This window comes from Myotis nattereri (assembly GCF_964212035.1).
Source record: "Myotis nattereri genome assembly, chromosome: 5".
NCBI lineage: Eukaryota > Metazoa > Chordata > Mammalia > Chiroptera > Vespertilionidae > Myotis > Myotis nattereri.
The window spans coordinates 29680917-29696276 of record NC_138080.1 but is presented as its reverse complement, the minus strand read 5'-3'; the positions used below and the strand labels follow the sequence as shown (position 1 = coordinate 29696276).

General features: G+C 54.4%; 1 protein-coding gene across 4 annotated transcripts; it reads right to left on the bottom strand.

Annotated features, from left to right (window-relative positions):
* Positions 1-10358, bottom strand: STAP2 (signal transducing adaptor family member 2). Of its 4 annotated transcripts, none has more exons than XM_081092548.1 (13): positions 10020-10339; positions 5295-5366; positions 5032-5154; positions 4108-4164; positions 3356-3456; positions 2742-2876; positions 2445-2514; positions 2252-2354; positions 2056-2130; positions 950-1105; positions 777-863; positions 628-702; positions 1-358 (listed from the first exon to the last, which is right to left on the bottom strand). In XM_081092548.1, the coding sequence occupies exons 1-13, from the start codon at positions 10119-10121 to the stop codon at positions 273-275; spliced, it is 1242 nt and encodes a 413-aa protein (XP_080948674.1). In that variant the 5' UTR covers positions 10122-10339; the 3' UTR covers positions 1-272. The 4 variants fall into 4 exon arrangements, with proteins under 4 accessions (XP_080948674.1, XP_080948675.1, XP_080948673.1 ...); XM_081092547.1 differs by having other exon boundaries at positions 208-358; positions 4108-4215; XM_081092549.1 differs by lacking the exon at positions 2056-2130 and having other exon boundaries at positions 202-358; positions 4108-4215.
* Between the last annotated feature and the right edge of the window lie 5002 nt (positions 10359-15360).

The following is a 15360-nucleotide window of genomic DNA, read 5'->3' as shown; positions in this document are numbered from 1 at the left end:
GGGTGTGCTGCTGGTTCTTGCAGAGGGTCTGACACTGGCTGTGCCTTGGCCCTCTCCAGACCTCAGCTTTCCCAGCTGTAAAATGGGCTTTTCTGGCAAAGTCAGAGGGCAGTTTTTGCTGAGCTGAGGATCTTTAGGAGTGAATGGAGCCAGCTGATGAACAAACACCTCACGGCCCCACTAAGCCAAGTCACACTCATGGGCTTTGGGGTCACTTGAACTTTAATTCTGGGAGGAGGGATCCTTCTGACTGGCGCTCCGAGTCTGGCCCGCTAATCCCCAGGGTGCTCGGCTGAGTGTTCCAGTGCCCGCCGCTTCTGCAGTTTCTCTTCCAGCTCTGCTGTCACGCTGGCCAACCCTGGCGGGTGGGTACCCTAGACTTCAGCTGCGCCCAGCATCCCCAGTCCATGCTGCCCCCCCATCCCCCCCCCCAGGACTGGCTACAGAAATATGTGGGCCCAGTGCAAGATGAAGATGTGTTCAGGAGGCAGCAGGAATTTTGAGAGGGAGACAGCAGAGCATTAAGCCAAGTACAGGCCCTTCGGAGTGCTGGGTCCTGTGTGACTGCACAGGTCGCACGCCTGTGAGGCGCACACCCCTCCCACATCGGCCCCCCAGGCCCCGTACCTGTTGTGAGGCAGACAGCCTGTGCTGAGCTGATGGCCAGCTTCTTGGCAAGGCCGCTGGCAAGGCATTTGGGCTCTGGGGAAGGCAGATAAAGGCTGAGAATGGCCCTCCACTGGATGAGGGAGGTGCTAGGGAAGAGGGTCCCCTACCTGGCTTAGGTGCCATGGGTGGCTTTGGAGGCTTTGCCTGAACCTTTTGGGCTGGGTGACACTGCTTGGGCCAGCCCGGCGAAAGCGCTGCACAGACAAACATACGGGGTGTCACATCGGCGTGAGCCTGCTCCCCCTGCCCCTTCTCTCACCACCTCTGGTCCACCACCCACCATCCGTGTTCTCATATTCGGCAACTGGGGCATCTCCAATGGGGATCACATAGTTCTCATCCGGGTTCAGTAGCGGGGGCAGCTTGTGCTGTCTGGGCACAGGCATGACGGGCACAGGAGGTGGCTGCTTGGGGCCACCGGCAGGGGCTGCAGCACCTGGTGGGTGGGAAACAGCAGGAATTTTGGGGACCCACATGGTGCAGGGATACCTCAGGGTGGGTCTGTGTGCTTCTGAGCAGGACTGTGTGTGTGCATGCCTGGATGCAGGCCAGTGTCCCTGTGCACATGTGTCTGTACACATGTCCATTTGTGTGTGTGTTTGTGTTCCTGTGTAGCATAAACATGAACACTGGGTGAGTATGAATAAGTTAAATGTAAATATGCATAACAGTGCATGGGTGCTAAAGTCTGTGCTGGGGCACTTGTCTCCATGTGTACATTCATGTGTCTATAAATGCCTGAATTTGTGCTGTGCACACATAATTGTGGCTTAAGGTATGCATGTGTGCTAGATGGAACAGAATCATGACACATGCATGTGTGGAGCTGTTGTCTACATGGGTCTGATTATTCAGGTCATATAGTCTGTGTTGGTGATTGTGGCATGTGCATATGAATAGATACATACATGCCCCCCCACCTCCACCCCCACCCCCGCATCTGCCCAGCCCAGGGCGGGTCATACTGCTTCTAACCTCTTCCTCCTGCTCCATAAGCTGGACTGCCTCCCCTGCCTTTCCCAACACCCACCCCAATTTCCCACCTCTGGGTAGTTCTTACTCCATGTGCACCTTCTGTCCCCCTCTGCCCATCTCTGCCTCCTGAAATCCTTTGCGAACTTCAGCAAAAACACCCTCTCCTCCAGGATGCCTTCCCCTACCCTGCCCCCCTTCTCCCCTACTCCAGGCACTGTACCAGCCCCAGGTTCAATCCCACAGGGCTGGGAGTGTCTGTATCCAGCTCTGTCTGCCCCCTCTACAATCTGGAAGTCCCCAGAGGGCAGGGTTTGAGTAATTGCTGGGTACAAGATTGGGCACACGAGGGACCATGTGGGTCCTAGGTTTCTCCACCCTCTGCCCCAGTGGCTGCCTTGGGAGGGGCATCACCTGGGCAGAGGACCGCGGGAGCCAAGGGTGCTACCCACACACTCTCGCCGTTCTCTTTATCCGCCTCCACGTAGCCTAGAATAGAGAGGGCTGCCTGGAGGAGGCGCAGCGCCACGGCCCGGGGCTGACCCAAGGGAGTCCCCATCCAGGCGGGAGGCGGGAGAGGCAGGGACTGGGCCCCCGAGTCCTCACCCACCTAGCACCTTCTCATAGTCCTCGTCCAGTAGGAAGGGCACCAGCGCATTCTTGGTTTGCAACACGAAATAGTTGACCACGTCTTGGAGTGAGGCGCAGGAGACCTGCGAGCGGATAAGGGGTCCGGTTAGGGCCGCTGGGCAGGGGCGCGGACCCCGCCCGCGCGCTTCCCGAGCCCCCGCCCCAATGATCACCGGCTCCTCCACGTCGATCACGTACTTCGGGCCCTCGCGCTTCACCTTGTAGTGGCGGACCAGCGGCGTCCTGCACGTGCAGCGGGCGACTGGGTGCCCCGTCTCAGACCCAGGAGGGCCCCGCCCCTCGCTCTGTCTCCGCCCCCCGCACACCGGCCACGCCCCCAAACCCTCCCCGGACTCGTCCCTGGGCGGACTCGCTCTAGGATTCGGCTCCGCCCCTACGTCTGACCACGCCCCTCCTTCGACACCCCCACCCCCACCCCCACCGCCGGCCTCGGAGCTGCGCTTGCGCACCCGCTGAGCATCTGGCGCGTGGAGACGGACACACCGTCCCTGCCGTCCCCGCTGGGTCGCAGCAGCAGGTTCCCGCACTCGGGGTAGCGCTCCAGCAGCAGCTGCGCCTCCAGCCGGCTCACCTTCATGAAGCACCTGGGGAGGGTCGCGTCTCACACCGGACAGGCCTTGTCCCGCGGAGACCCAGACGCCCTCCCGTACGTACCCCCGCCCTGGACGCAGCCCCGCCCGCTCACAACCCCGCTTGCAACACCAGGTCTCGCCCTCCCGCTAGTTCCCGGGTCCCGGACCACCAGCCACGCCTTCAGGCACCTAGACCCGCCCCCGGAGATCCTGACCCTCCCCAGGGCACCTCCGGAGACACAACCTCACCCCCTCCTCCAGGAGACCCTGCTCTGCCCCAGCCCCCGGTTCCGTTTCCAGAGGCGCACAGTCCGGTCCTCCAGGCACCTAGACCCTCCCCTGGAGGCCCAGCCCAGCCCTCAAACACCAAGTCCGAACCGAATCCCCGCTGCAGCACGAATGCAGCCCTGTATTCAACTTAAGACCGGACTGGAGACCCCACTCACAGCCCACCCCCACCCCGCAGCTCCTCTGCTAGGCGGGGCACTCACGAGGGCATCTCCAGCGCGCGACGCGCCTCCTCTTTGGCCAAGGCCTCGGCCATCATGTACAGGTGTCCGGGCAGCAGAGTGAGGTTGGACGGGACACGGAGCTGAGGGGCGATCAGGGTAGCTGTGGGATGGGCAGCTGTGCCCATGTCACAGAAGGCAGAGTGTGGACAGAGCCAAGATGGGAACCTGGGTCTGGGGGCTCCAGAGCTGCCCTACCCCTTCGAGGGCAAAGAGGTTTTGAGAGGAGGCAGGGAGAGAGACTTCAGTGATGGGGAGGAGGACAGAGCAGGTGCTAGAATATAGTCTCACTCTACAGGCTGCAGGGGTCAGGTAGGAAACATGAGTAAAATAGCAATTAGGAACGTTGACTAAAATCCTGGTTTTTAAGTGATGGTAGCTGACTTTTAAATTAGCACTTCGTTGGCTAAACAAAACATGTTTATGGACTACATTCGGTTTGTAGAATGCCAGCTTGAGACCTGTTTGAGACTCTAGGGCAGTGGTCGGCAAACTGCGGCTCGCGAGCCACACGCGGCTCTTTGGCCCCTTGAGTGTGGCCACGAAGTTTCAATCGCACTATACATACGCGCCCGTACGTGGTATTTTGTGGAAGAGCCACACTCAGGGGGCCGCAGTTTGCCAACCACTGCTCTGGGGGCTTATTTGGGGAGTGAAGCATGGAAAGGAAAAGAGGATTTCTGAGGAGGACTAGTGGGGAATAGGAGAGAGGGGGACAGGGGGACCACTCTGACCTCCACCACTGTCAGGATGAAGCCTTTCCACATCTCCCGAGACTCCAGGCTCTCCGCCTGGAGAGAAGGAAAGGAAACGTCCATGTTGATTAGGCTCAGTCTATCCATCTGTGAAATGGGAGTGAGGAACTGAACAGTTCATGTTTCCAAGGGCTGTTTTGAAGATTAAATGAGTTAAGGCAGGTTCATTTAGGGTGATGTCTGAATAGAAGTCCTTTAATGTGGATTGTTATTCTTGAATGTTATTATACCAACATTAAAAAAAGTAATTCAGATCATGTACCTCCTCATCCTGTAAACCCTCCCAGGCCTCCCACCCCCCTCAGGGTAGAAGCAAGTCCTCTCCGTGGCCCACAAGGCCCTGCATGACCTGCCCAGCCCCCTCCCAGCCTTCACCTCCTCCCTCCCTCCCTCCCCTTGTTCACTCTGTTTCAGCCATTGTTTCTCTGACACCCCAGGCATAGTCCTGTCTGAGGACCTCTGCAGTCACTTTCTCTTAGCACTTGTCTCTCTAGCATCCGCTGCCATCTGCCAGTCCATATATTTTACACACTGATGTAGTTGATTGTGTGCCTCCACCACGAGACTGTGGACTCCACAGGGGCAGGGGTTTTTAACTGTCTGTTCACTGCTGTGCAACTACAGGAGGGTCTGGTACATAGCAGGTGCTCATTAATGTTCGTTGGCAGACTGACTGATGGCAGTGGTGGCCTTTGTGAATTGTATCTTGTTCTGGGTACTTCATACATATTATCCCATTTTGCAGGTGAGGAAACTGAGGCCCAGAGAGATCAAGTGACTTGCCCAGTATCATCACTCCAGCATTAGACTCTGTGTGACTCCTTGCTGGTGTGTGTTCACGGTGGGTGTGATGGGGAAGCAGGTTCTCCCGCTAGCCCCACCCCCACCCCCCAAGAGACCTACCCTGAATTTGATCTCCTGGTTCCGGATGAAGAGGTTGAAATGTATACCAGGGTCAGGGGAGCTCCCCCAGGGAGCTTCATCTGTGACTTTCACAGAGGCGCCGAGGTCTATCTTCTCCACGTGCTGGGGGCACAGAAGCAGGCGTCTGAGCACCAGACCTGCGATCCCTCAGGCCCCCTGGTTTGGCCACGCCACCCATACCTTCTGCTTGGTCCCTGGGGTCAAGGGTGGGCCAGCTCTTGAGCCCTCATTCGCATCCTTACCTGGGAGTCCCTGTTGCTCTTGTAGAAATAGAGAGTGAGGCCCTGGAGGCCGGCCCAGAACTTCTTGTAATCCTGGGGAACAGAAGGGGAGAAAGAGAAGGATGTGAGTTGGCCAGCTGGGTACCTCCAACCCACCCATTTCTGCCTCAGGACCTTTGCAGGGGCTGCTCTCTCTGCCTGGACACTCTGCCCCCCAGACCTTCACATAGTTTCCTTTGTTACCTGCTTTGGGTCTTTGAACACATGTTGCCTTCTTAGGGAGGCCCTCCTCTCTCATGGCCCAGCCTCTGGGGATCTGTTATTCTCTGATAAATGACCAAAGGGAACCTTGATAGGATGGGGGACCCGGAACAGTCCCTCAGTCTATGGAGGGGGCTGTTCTAGCAGTCAGTTCGCTAACTAGATTTATGATGATCCATCCACCCACCCACCCTTACATCTGTTGACCCATCTACCCATCCATCTAGCCACCCATACACACACATATATCTCCCTGGCCCCTTATCCACCCCATAAATATTTATTGGCATCTCCTAGGTGCCAGTTCCTCAGGTAGGTGCTGAGTCCATAGTCTCAGAATTTCACAAGGTTCTGGACTCTAGGAGGTCTGCAGATTCAGGACCTCCCGCCCCCCCTCCCCCCTGCCCCCAGGATTCTGAACTCCAAATACCCTAAGAAACCAGGGGGCCTGAGGGACCACAGGTCTGGTGCTCAGCCATTCTCTGGATGTCTAAGGGGCTATACAGCTCCGATTGTAAGATTCTAGGGTCTTTTCACCAAACATTCCATGAGCAACTACTCCGCAGCAACCAGCTCTATTGCAGGCAAAACAATAAATGGGACATGACTTCTGTTTCTAAATATATCATGTTCCAGAGCAGTGGTTCTCAACCTTCCTAATGCTGCAACCCTTTAACACAGCTCCTCATGTTGTGGTGACCCCCAACCATAAAATTATTTTCGTTGCTACTTCATAACTGTAATGTTGCTACTGTTATGAATCATAATGTAAATATCTGATATGCAGGATGTATTTTCATTGTTACAAATTGAACATAATTAAAGCATAGTGATTAACCACAAAAACAATATGTAACTACATACGTGTTTTCCGATGGTCTTAGGCGACCCCTGTGAAAGGGTCGTTCGACCCCCAAAGGGGTCGCAACCCACAGGTTGAGAACCGCTGTTCCAGAAGATAGAGAAAGCACAGATACTGAGATCCTCCAGGAAGAAAGACTAGGGCCCTGGAGAGGGACAGCCCCTGGGCCAGGAGATCACAGAGGAGAAGAGGAGCCCTCCAACTGGAAAATCTGAGAAGGCTTCCTGAAGGAGGAATCGCTTTAGTCTGTAATGATAATGAGGATAGTGCTTCTATTGACAGTTATTATTCACTCAACCATCCATCCATCCATAGATACAGTCATACATTTAACGAACATCGACTGAAGGCCTACTCTGTGCCAGGCACTGTTCCAGGCACTTGGAATAAAGTTATAAGCGATTGAACTTCGTATAGTCAGACTTGCTTTGTCATGTACCAGCTGTGTGTCATTGGGCAAGTTATTTAAGCGCTCTGTGCCTCAGTTTCCCGACCTATGAAATGGTGATACTAATGGTATCCGCCTCAGAGGCTGTTGTGAAAACTGGGTGAATTCATGTAAAGAGCCAGTGCTCGTCCTGAGCCAAGTCCTTGGCCGGCCGAGGGCTGCCCTGTCCTGTAAATGTGTCCATGGCCCTATCCTCCCGTTTTATTACAGCGGGAACTGAGGCACGAGGATGGAGCCTCACTCGTAGGCCCGGGAGTCAGAACGGGGTGGAGCGTGGATGTGAACCTGGGTCTCCCATGGGGCCCATGGTCTTTCTTAACCGCGGTGATGGGTGACGGCCTCTTCGTGCCCTCTAGGCGGAGGGAACTCGGGCTCATGGAGACACAAGAAGAGGGGAGGGAACGGCAGTGACAACGTCAGGACGGTGCCGGGAAAGCAGGGGTGGCTGGTTTGGGTTCTAGGAGAAGCTGAATGAATGTAGGGAGTGGGGAGGGAGAGGTGGGGCCTTGGTGGGAACCAAGAGGCGGGGCTTTCTTCTGAGCAAGATACAAACACACACACGCCCATGTACGTGCACATTGGCCCGCAGTATCTGTCCTGCTGGACATGGCTGCCACCGGCTCTTACTGTCCCCACATACACCTGTCCTAACCCTGTCCCCACATACACCTGTCCTGACCCTGTCCCCGCATACACCTGTCCTGACCCTGTCCCCACATACACCTGTCCTGACCCTGTCCCCGCATACACCTGTCCTGACCCTGTCCCCGCATACACCTGTCCTGACCCTGTCCCTACATACACCTGTCCTGACCCTGTCCCCACATACACCTGTCCGGACCCTGTCCCCGCATACACCTGTCCTGACCCTGTCCCCACATACACCTGTCCTGACCCTGTCCCCGCATACACCTGTCCTGACCCTGTCCCCGCATACACCTGTCCTGACCCTGTCCCCGCATACACCTGTCCTGACCCTGTCCCCGCATACACCTGTCCTGACCCTGTCTCCGCATACACCTGTCCTGACCCTGTCCCCACATACACCTGTCCTGACCCTGTCCCCGCATACACCTGTCCTGACCCTGTCCCCACATACACCTGTCCTGACCCTGTCCCCGCATACACCTGTCCTGACCCTGTCCCCACATACACCTGTCCTGACCCTGTCCCCGCATACACCTGTCCTGACCCTGTCCCCGCATACACCTGTCCTGACCCTGTCCCCGCATACACCTGTCCTGACCCTGTCTCCGCATACACCTGTCCTGACCCTGTCCCCGCATACACCTGTCCTGACCCTGTCCCCGCATACACCTGTCCTAACCCTGTCCCCGCATACACCTGTCCTGACCCTGTCCCCGCATACACCTGTCCTGACCCTGTCCCCGCATACACCTGTCCTAACCCTGTCCCCACATACACCTGTCCTAACCCTGTCCCCGCATACACCTGTCCTGACCCTGTCCCCGCATACACCTGTCCTGACCCTGTCCCCACATACACCTGTCCTGACCCTGTCCCCACATAACCTGTCCTGACCCTGTCCCCGCATACACCTGTCCTAACCCTGTCCCCGCATACACCTGTCCTAACCCTGTCCCCGCATACACCTGTCCTAACCCTGTCCCCACATACACCTGTCCCGACCCTGTCCCCGCATACACCTGTCCCGACCCTGTCCCCGCATACACCTGTCCTGACCCTGTCCCCGCATACACCTGTCCTAACCCTGTCCCCACATACACCTGTCCTGACCCTGTCCCCACATACACCTGTCCTGACCCTGTCCCCGCATACACCTGTCCTGACCCTGTCCCCACATACACCTGTCCTGACCCTGTCCCCGCATACACCTGTCCTGACCCTGTCCCTACATACACCTGTCCTGACCCTGTCCCCGCATACACCTGTCCTGACCCTGTCCCCGCATACACCTGTCCTGACCCTGTCCCCGCATACACCTGTCCTGACCCTGTCCCCGCATACACCTGTCCTGACCCTGTCCCCGCATACACCTGTCCTGACCCTGTCCCCACATACACCTGTCCTAACCCTGTCCCCGCATACACCTGTCCTAACCCTGTCCCCGCATACACCTGTCCTGACCCTGTCCCCGCATACACCTGTCCTGACCCTGTCCCCACATACACCTGTCCTGACCCTGTCCCCACATAACCTGTCCTGACCCTGTCCCCGCATACACCTGTCCTAACCCTGTCCCCGCATACACCTGTCCTAACCCTGTCCCCGCATACACCTGTCCTAACCCTGTCCCCACATACACCTGTCCCGACCCTGTCCCCGCATACACCTGTCCCGACCCTGTCCCCGCATACACCTGTCCTGACCCTGTCCCCACATACACCTGTCCTAACCCTGTCCCCACATACACCTGTCCTGACCCTGTCCCCACATACACCTGTCCTGACCCTGTCCCCGCATACACCTGTCCTGACCCTGTCCCCACATACACCTGTCCTGACCCTGTCCCCGCATACACCTGTCCTGACCCTGTCCCTACATACACCTGTCCTAACCCTGTCCCCACATACACCTGTCCTGACCCTGTCCCTACATACACCTGTCCTAACCCTGTCCCCGCATACACCTGTCCTAACCCTGTCCCCGCATACACCTGTCCTAACCCTGTCCCCACATACACCTGTCCTGACCCTGTCCCCACATACACCTGTCCTGACCCTGTCCCCGCATACACCTGTCCTGACCCTGTCCCCGCATACACCTGTCCTGACCCTGTCCCCGCATACACCTGTCCTGACCCTGTCCCCGCATACACCTGTCCTGACCCTGTCCCCTGCAGCTGAGGTTCACAAAGTTCAGGGCTGGGGAAAGGGGAACCAATTAATTTAATTCCTCATTTCCTGAGGAAGTCCTGATCCTGTTTGTATCTGACAGAAGCAGTGGCTGAGACCCAGAGACACAGACGGATACAGCCTGGGAGAGACAAAGAGAAAGAGAAAGAGATCAAATAAGAGTCAGAGAGACAGACAGACGGACAGATGGACACAACCCTTCCTAGCCGCCAGCCCCTGCCCTGCCCCTTCCAGCACGAACCCCGCCCTCCTTGGCCAGGTGGCAAGATCGGATCGGATCGAGGCTCAGAGAGGTGCCTCACTTGCCAGGCAGCCCAGCAGGGCTAGCCCCACCTTACCCTGTCACGGGGTCCCTTCTTCTCCAGGAAGCTCTCATGGTAGTGTGAGGGCAGGGCACACTTGGGCTTGGGGGCCCGGGGTGGGCCCAGGGCCGAGGCCATGGCAGGCTGGGCCTCTGGCCTGGCCTTCCCTCCAGCGCACAAGCGGGGCCAGGAAGCAGAGGAACAGGTTCCAAGGGAATTTCCTCTCTTCTGTCAGCTCCCGGGTTCCCTCCCCTGCCGGTGCTGGGCAGGGCGGGGCGGGCCTGGGCAGGTCCAATGATCCTAGGGAAATCCCGGACTCTCCGTCTCTCCCAGGGGTCAGAGAGCAGGGAGGCTGTGCTGGACTCACGGGACAGGACGGGGAGGAAGCCACGGGCGGGTTTCCGTGCGGAGCAGACGGGGTGACTGTGCACCGGGAGGGGGACCTGCTTCAGCAAAGGCCTGGAAGTGAGGAAGGAAGGAAGGAGTGTGCTGCCCGGTTGGTTAGGGGAGGTAACGAGGGAGTTCACAACGGGAGCATAACACGAAGGCCTGAAATGCCCCTTAGGCTGACTGGACCTTAGAAGGATCGAGCCTAGATCTAGCCCCAGATCTTGCTGGGTTTCTGACGGGAATTGCACTAAACTTGTACACCAGTTGGCGGAGACTTCTAGTCCATGGGCATGGTCTGCCTCTTCATTTATTTAAATCTTTGATTCTTTCATCACGTGTGTAGTTTTCAGCATACAAGTCCTGTACCTATTTACAGCCCCCCAAAAACCTTTATTTTTTGAGCCCTGTATTTTTTATTTTTGGTTAATCCTTTACCCATTTTTCCATTGATTTTTAGAGTGGAAGGGAGGGAGGAGGGAGGGAGAGAGAGAGAGAAGGCGAGAGAGAGAGAGAGAGAGAGAGAGACAGAGACATCAATTGGTTGCCTCCTGCATGAGACCCAGTGGAGGCCAGGGATTGAACCTGCAACCCAGAAACGTGCCCTTGACCAGAAATCGAACTTGACACCCTTCAGGTGCACGGTTGATGCAGTAACCACTTAGCATTCTGGCCAGAGCACGATCCCTGTATTTTTTTTAAAAAAAATATATTTTATTGATTTTTTGCAGAGAGGAAGGGAGAGAGATAGAGAGTTAGAAACATCGATGAGAGAGAAACATCGATCAGCTGCCTCCTGCACGTCTCCCACTGGGGATATGCCCGCAACCCAGGTACATGCCCTTGACCGGAATCGAACCTGGGACCTTTCAGTCCGCAGGCCGACGCTCTATCCACTGAGCCAAACCAGTTTCGGCCCTGTATTTTTTTTTTTAAGAGAGAGAGGAACGAGGGAGAGAGAAAGAAAGATAGATCTATTGTTCCACTTACTTATGCATTCATTAGTTGATTCTTGTATGTGCCTTCACTGGGGATCAAACCCACAGCCTTGGTGTATTGGGACAATGTTCTAACCAACTGAGGTACTTGGCTAGGGCCTGTCCTTCGAATTTTTAATTCCAATTTTCACATATTCATTGCGAGTATACAGACATGCAGTTGATTTTTGTGTGCTGATCTTGTATCCTACAACCTTGCTGAACTGGCTCATTTATTAATTGAGAGGCATTTGTTGTAGAGTTCTTGGGATTTTGTACATTGTATCATCATGTCATCTGCAAATTAGGCTAATTTTTATTTCTTTCTTTCTAACCTGTACTGCTTTTATTATGTTTTCTGCCTTATTGTACTGGCTAGAACTTTCAGTACTATGTTGAAAAAAAATGGTGACAGTGGACATCTTTCCATTCTTTTTTTTTTTTAATTTTTAAAATTGATTTCAGAGAGGAAGGGAAAGATAGAAACATCAATCATGAGAGGGAATCATTGATTGGCTGCCTTCTGCCTGACCCCTACTGGGGACTGAGCCTGCAACCCTGGCATGTGCCCTTGACCTGAATCGAACCTGGGATCCTTCAGGCCGCAGGCCGACGCTCTATCCACTGAGCCAAACCAGCCAGGGAGACATGTTTTTGTTCTTTGTTTGTTTGTTTTGTTTTGTTACTAAGTGAACATGAAGATAATGGATGCCCAGCACCTGCCATAGTGATTTATTCAGACACTCAGTAAACATTCATTTTTTTCCCCTCTTCCTTTCTCACCTTTTGTATTCACAATGCTCAGCACAGTGCCTGATGCGTAGTCGAAACTCAATAAACTTTGGTTGAATTTACAAACTTTGAAGTTCACCGATGCTTTCCACATTCCAGGCACTGTTCTTTTTTATTATTATTATTATTATTATTTTTTATTGATTAAGTTATTACATGTTTTCATTCTTAAGGGGAAAGCATTTCGTCTTTAACCATTAAGTACAATGTTAATTGAAGGTTGTAGATGTTCTCCACTAAGTTGAGGTGGTCTCCCTTCGTCCTGTTTGCTAAGAGTTTTTATTATAAGTTGGGGTAGAATTTTGTTCAGTGCTTTTTCTGCATCTGTTGCTATGATTGTGCAACTTTTCTTCTTCAGCCATTGCATTTGTTTCCTCTGGCGGCTGTGACAGTGTACAGCGCACTTAGGGGCTTAAAACAACACAAATGTATTATCTCACATTTAATTGGAAATCCTACATGGATCTCCCGAAGCTAAAATCAAGGCATTGGCGGGGCTACATTCCTTGTTGGAGGCTGAAAGGATGAATGTTTCCCTTGCCTTTTCCGGCTTCCAGCCATTCCTTGGCTTATGTTCCCTTCTCCTCTACAAAGCCAGCAACGTAGGTAAAATCCTCACTTCGTCTAATCATTCCTAACTTCTTCCACTGTCTCCTCTCCCTGACTCTCTCTTCCACTTTTAAGGACCCTTGTGATTACAATGGGAAAACTTCCCTATTTTAAAGTCAGCTGATCAACTGTAATTCCATCTGCAACCTCAAATTCCCTTTGCCATGTAACCTCACATATTCACAGATTCTAGGGACTGGGAGAGGGACATCTTTAGGGAACCATTATTCTGCCCACCACAGCCTGTTAAAGATGATGGATAACATTTATTTTTGAATACTGCACCTACCTTGCTTCCCTGGAATAACCACCACATGGACATGGTGCATGATTCTTTTTACATGTTGCTGAATTCTATTTCCTAATACTTTGCTAAGGATTTTCCTGTCCCTGTTCATGAAGGGTATGGTCTGTAGTGTTCTGTCTTTGGGCCATCCTTACCTGGTTTTGGTATCCTGTTAATGATGAGTCGGGAAGTGAAGTGTTCCCTCCTTCAGTTTTCTGGAAGAGGTCATATAAAAGTGGTATTGATTCTTCTTTGAACCTTTGGTAGAAAAATTATCTGGACCCGGAGATTTAAAAAGAATTTTTTTATTGATTTTGAGAGAGAGAGAGAGAGAGACATTGATTTGTTGTTCCACTTATTTATGCTTTCACCAGTTGCTTCTTGTATGTGTCCTGACCGGGGATTGAACCTGCAACCTTGGCACATTGGAATGAAGCTCTAACCAACTTAGCAACCTGGCCAGGGCTGGAAATTTCTTTTTTGAGTGTTTTAAAATTGCACACTCAGTGTCCTTCATAGTGATAGGGTGAGGCTGCTTGGACTTTGCACACATAGCAAAGAATAGCCTTTGGAATCCACTGGCGGGCTCTGTGACCTGGGCCACCGATTCATCTGGAATTGTCTCATAAAGCTGATAACGAGACTGCCATAAAGGGGTGCCATACGTGGTTAATAAAGCCGTAGCAGTTAGTTTTAATTTTATTTATCAAAGGCCATGGGGAGTCACTGAAGGATTTAGAGCTGGGAAGGGAGGTGACCATAGTTTCATTTTAGAAAGCTCCCTCTGAGGCCAGGGTGGAAAATGGACGGTATTGGGGGTTAGTATGGAGGCCTGAGGCCCGAGGTGATAGCAGTGGGTCCTAGGGTTTGGAAGATAGTTGAAGGGAAAGTGTGCAAGGACACGGAGGAGTAGACTGAAGCTAGACTTTAGGGAGCAGGGCGATGATTGGTGGCTGGACCCGCGGTGGGGGTTTGGGGGGACTCCAAAAGGAGGCTTGGGCTGGACAAAAAGAGAAAAATAATAATTCACATTTATCCCGCTCTTACTGTCAAACCCTGATTCCTTTTTTTTTTTTTAATATATTTTATTGATTTTTCACAGAGAGGAAGGGAGAGGGATAGAGAGCTAGAAACATCGATCAGCTGCCTCCTGCACCCCCCCCCCCCCCCACTGGGGATGTGCTGGCAACCCAGGTACATGCCCTTGACTGGAATCGAACCCGGGACCCTTCAGTCCTCAGGCCGACGCTCTATCCACTGAGCCAAGCCGGTTAGGGCTCAAGCCCTGAACCTTAAACCTGAAGTGGAATTGTTATCCCCACGGGGACGCAGAGAGTGGAGCCACTTGGCCACAGTCACAGAAGTGCGCAGTGGTAGCAGGATTTGAGTCACGTCCAGTCTTGATTCCACACCACCCTGGCTGGACACCCTCTCCCCCGCCCCCAATTTCCTCTCCCCTCTTCCAGACTGGGGTCCGGGTAAACCCAATGGGGGGATCCCCAAACCCGGGCTTTTAGCCCTGCCAAGGGCTGGGAAGATTGGGAGCCGAGACCTGGCGCTGGGAGGTGGCGCTGCGCTTTGGAGCGAAGGGACCTGGGACAAAGGACAGGACCGCCGCCACCCCTGCCCGGCTCCGCCCACGAGTTCGCCTGCGCGGAGGGTGCCACGCCCCCCGCCCTCCCCCGGGTGCAGTTTTTTCGATCCCGGAGCTGATTGGCTGGCTGAGTACCCAACCTACAACTGGTTGGATAACTGAGGCTGAGGTTCCTGGAAATTGGCCGAGAGAGACGGCTGCCCATTGGCTCAATCGGAGTTGGGCGGACGCAGAGGTTTAACACTGATTGGCTAGAGTAGGTCACACACCTACTGCTTATTGGTTGAAGATAATTGATTGGCGTCCTCCACTCCGTTCCAATACGAGGGCCCACCCGAAAAATGGAAATTAACCCGTTGGACTCAAGAGATGGCCGCGGGCGAGCTGGACCCGCGGCGCAGGGCCGCTCCCGCACTCGGGCCGCAGCCTCGGGGCTGCAGTTTCCCTCCTGGTCCCCGGGCCGGGGCCTCTGCGTCCCCCCGTCCTGGCGGCTGACCGCCCCGCGCCCCAGTCCCGGCCTCCGGCCTCAGGAGGCGGCTCGGCTGGAGCACTAATCCCTGCGAGCGGAGTCTTTCCCTCAGTTTCCTCATTGGTCCCCATGGACCCTGTTACCACCCCCTCCCCCGCAGAGTGGTCGCAGGCCTCAGTTTCCCCAGGGGTCCCCCGGAGGGTGGAGACCCCCGACTCCCAGTCCCAAACGCGCAGGCCTCGGCCTCAGTTTACCCGCTCGCA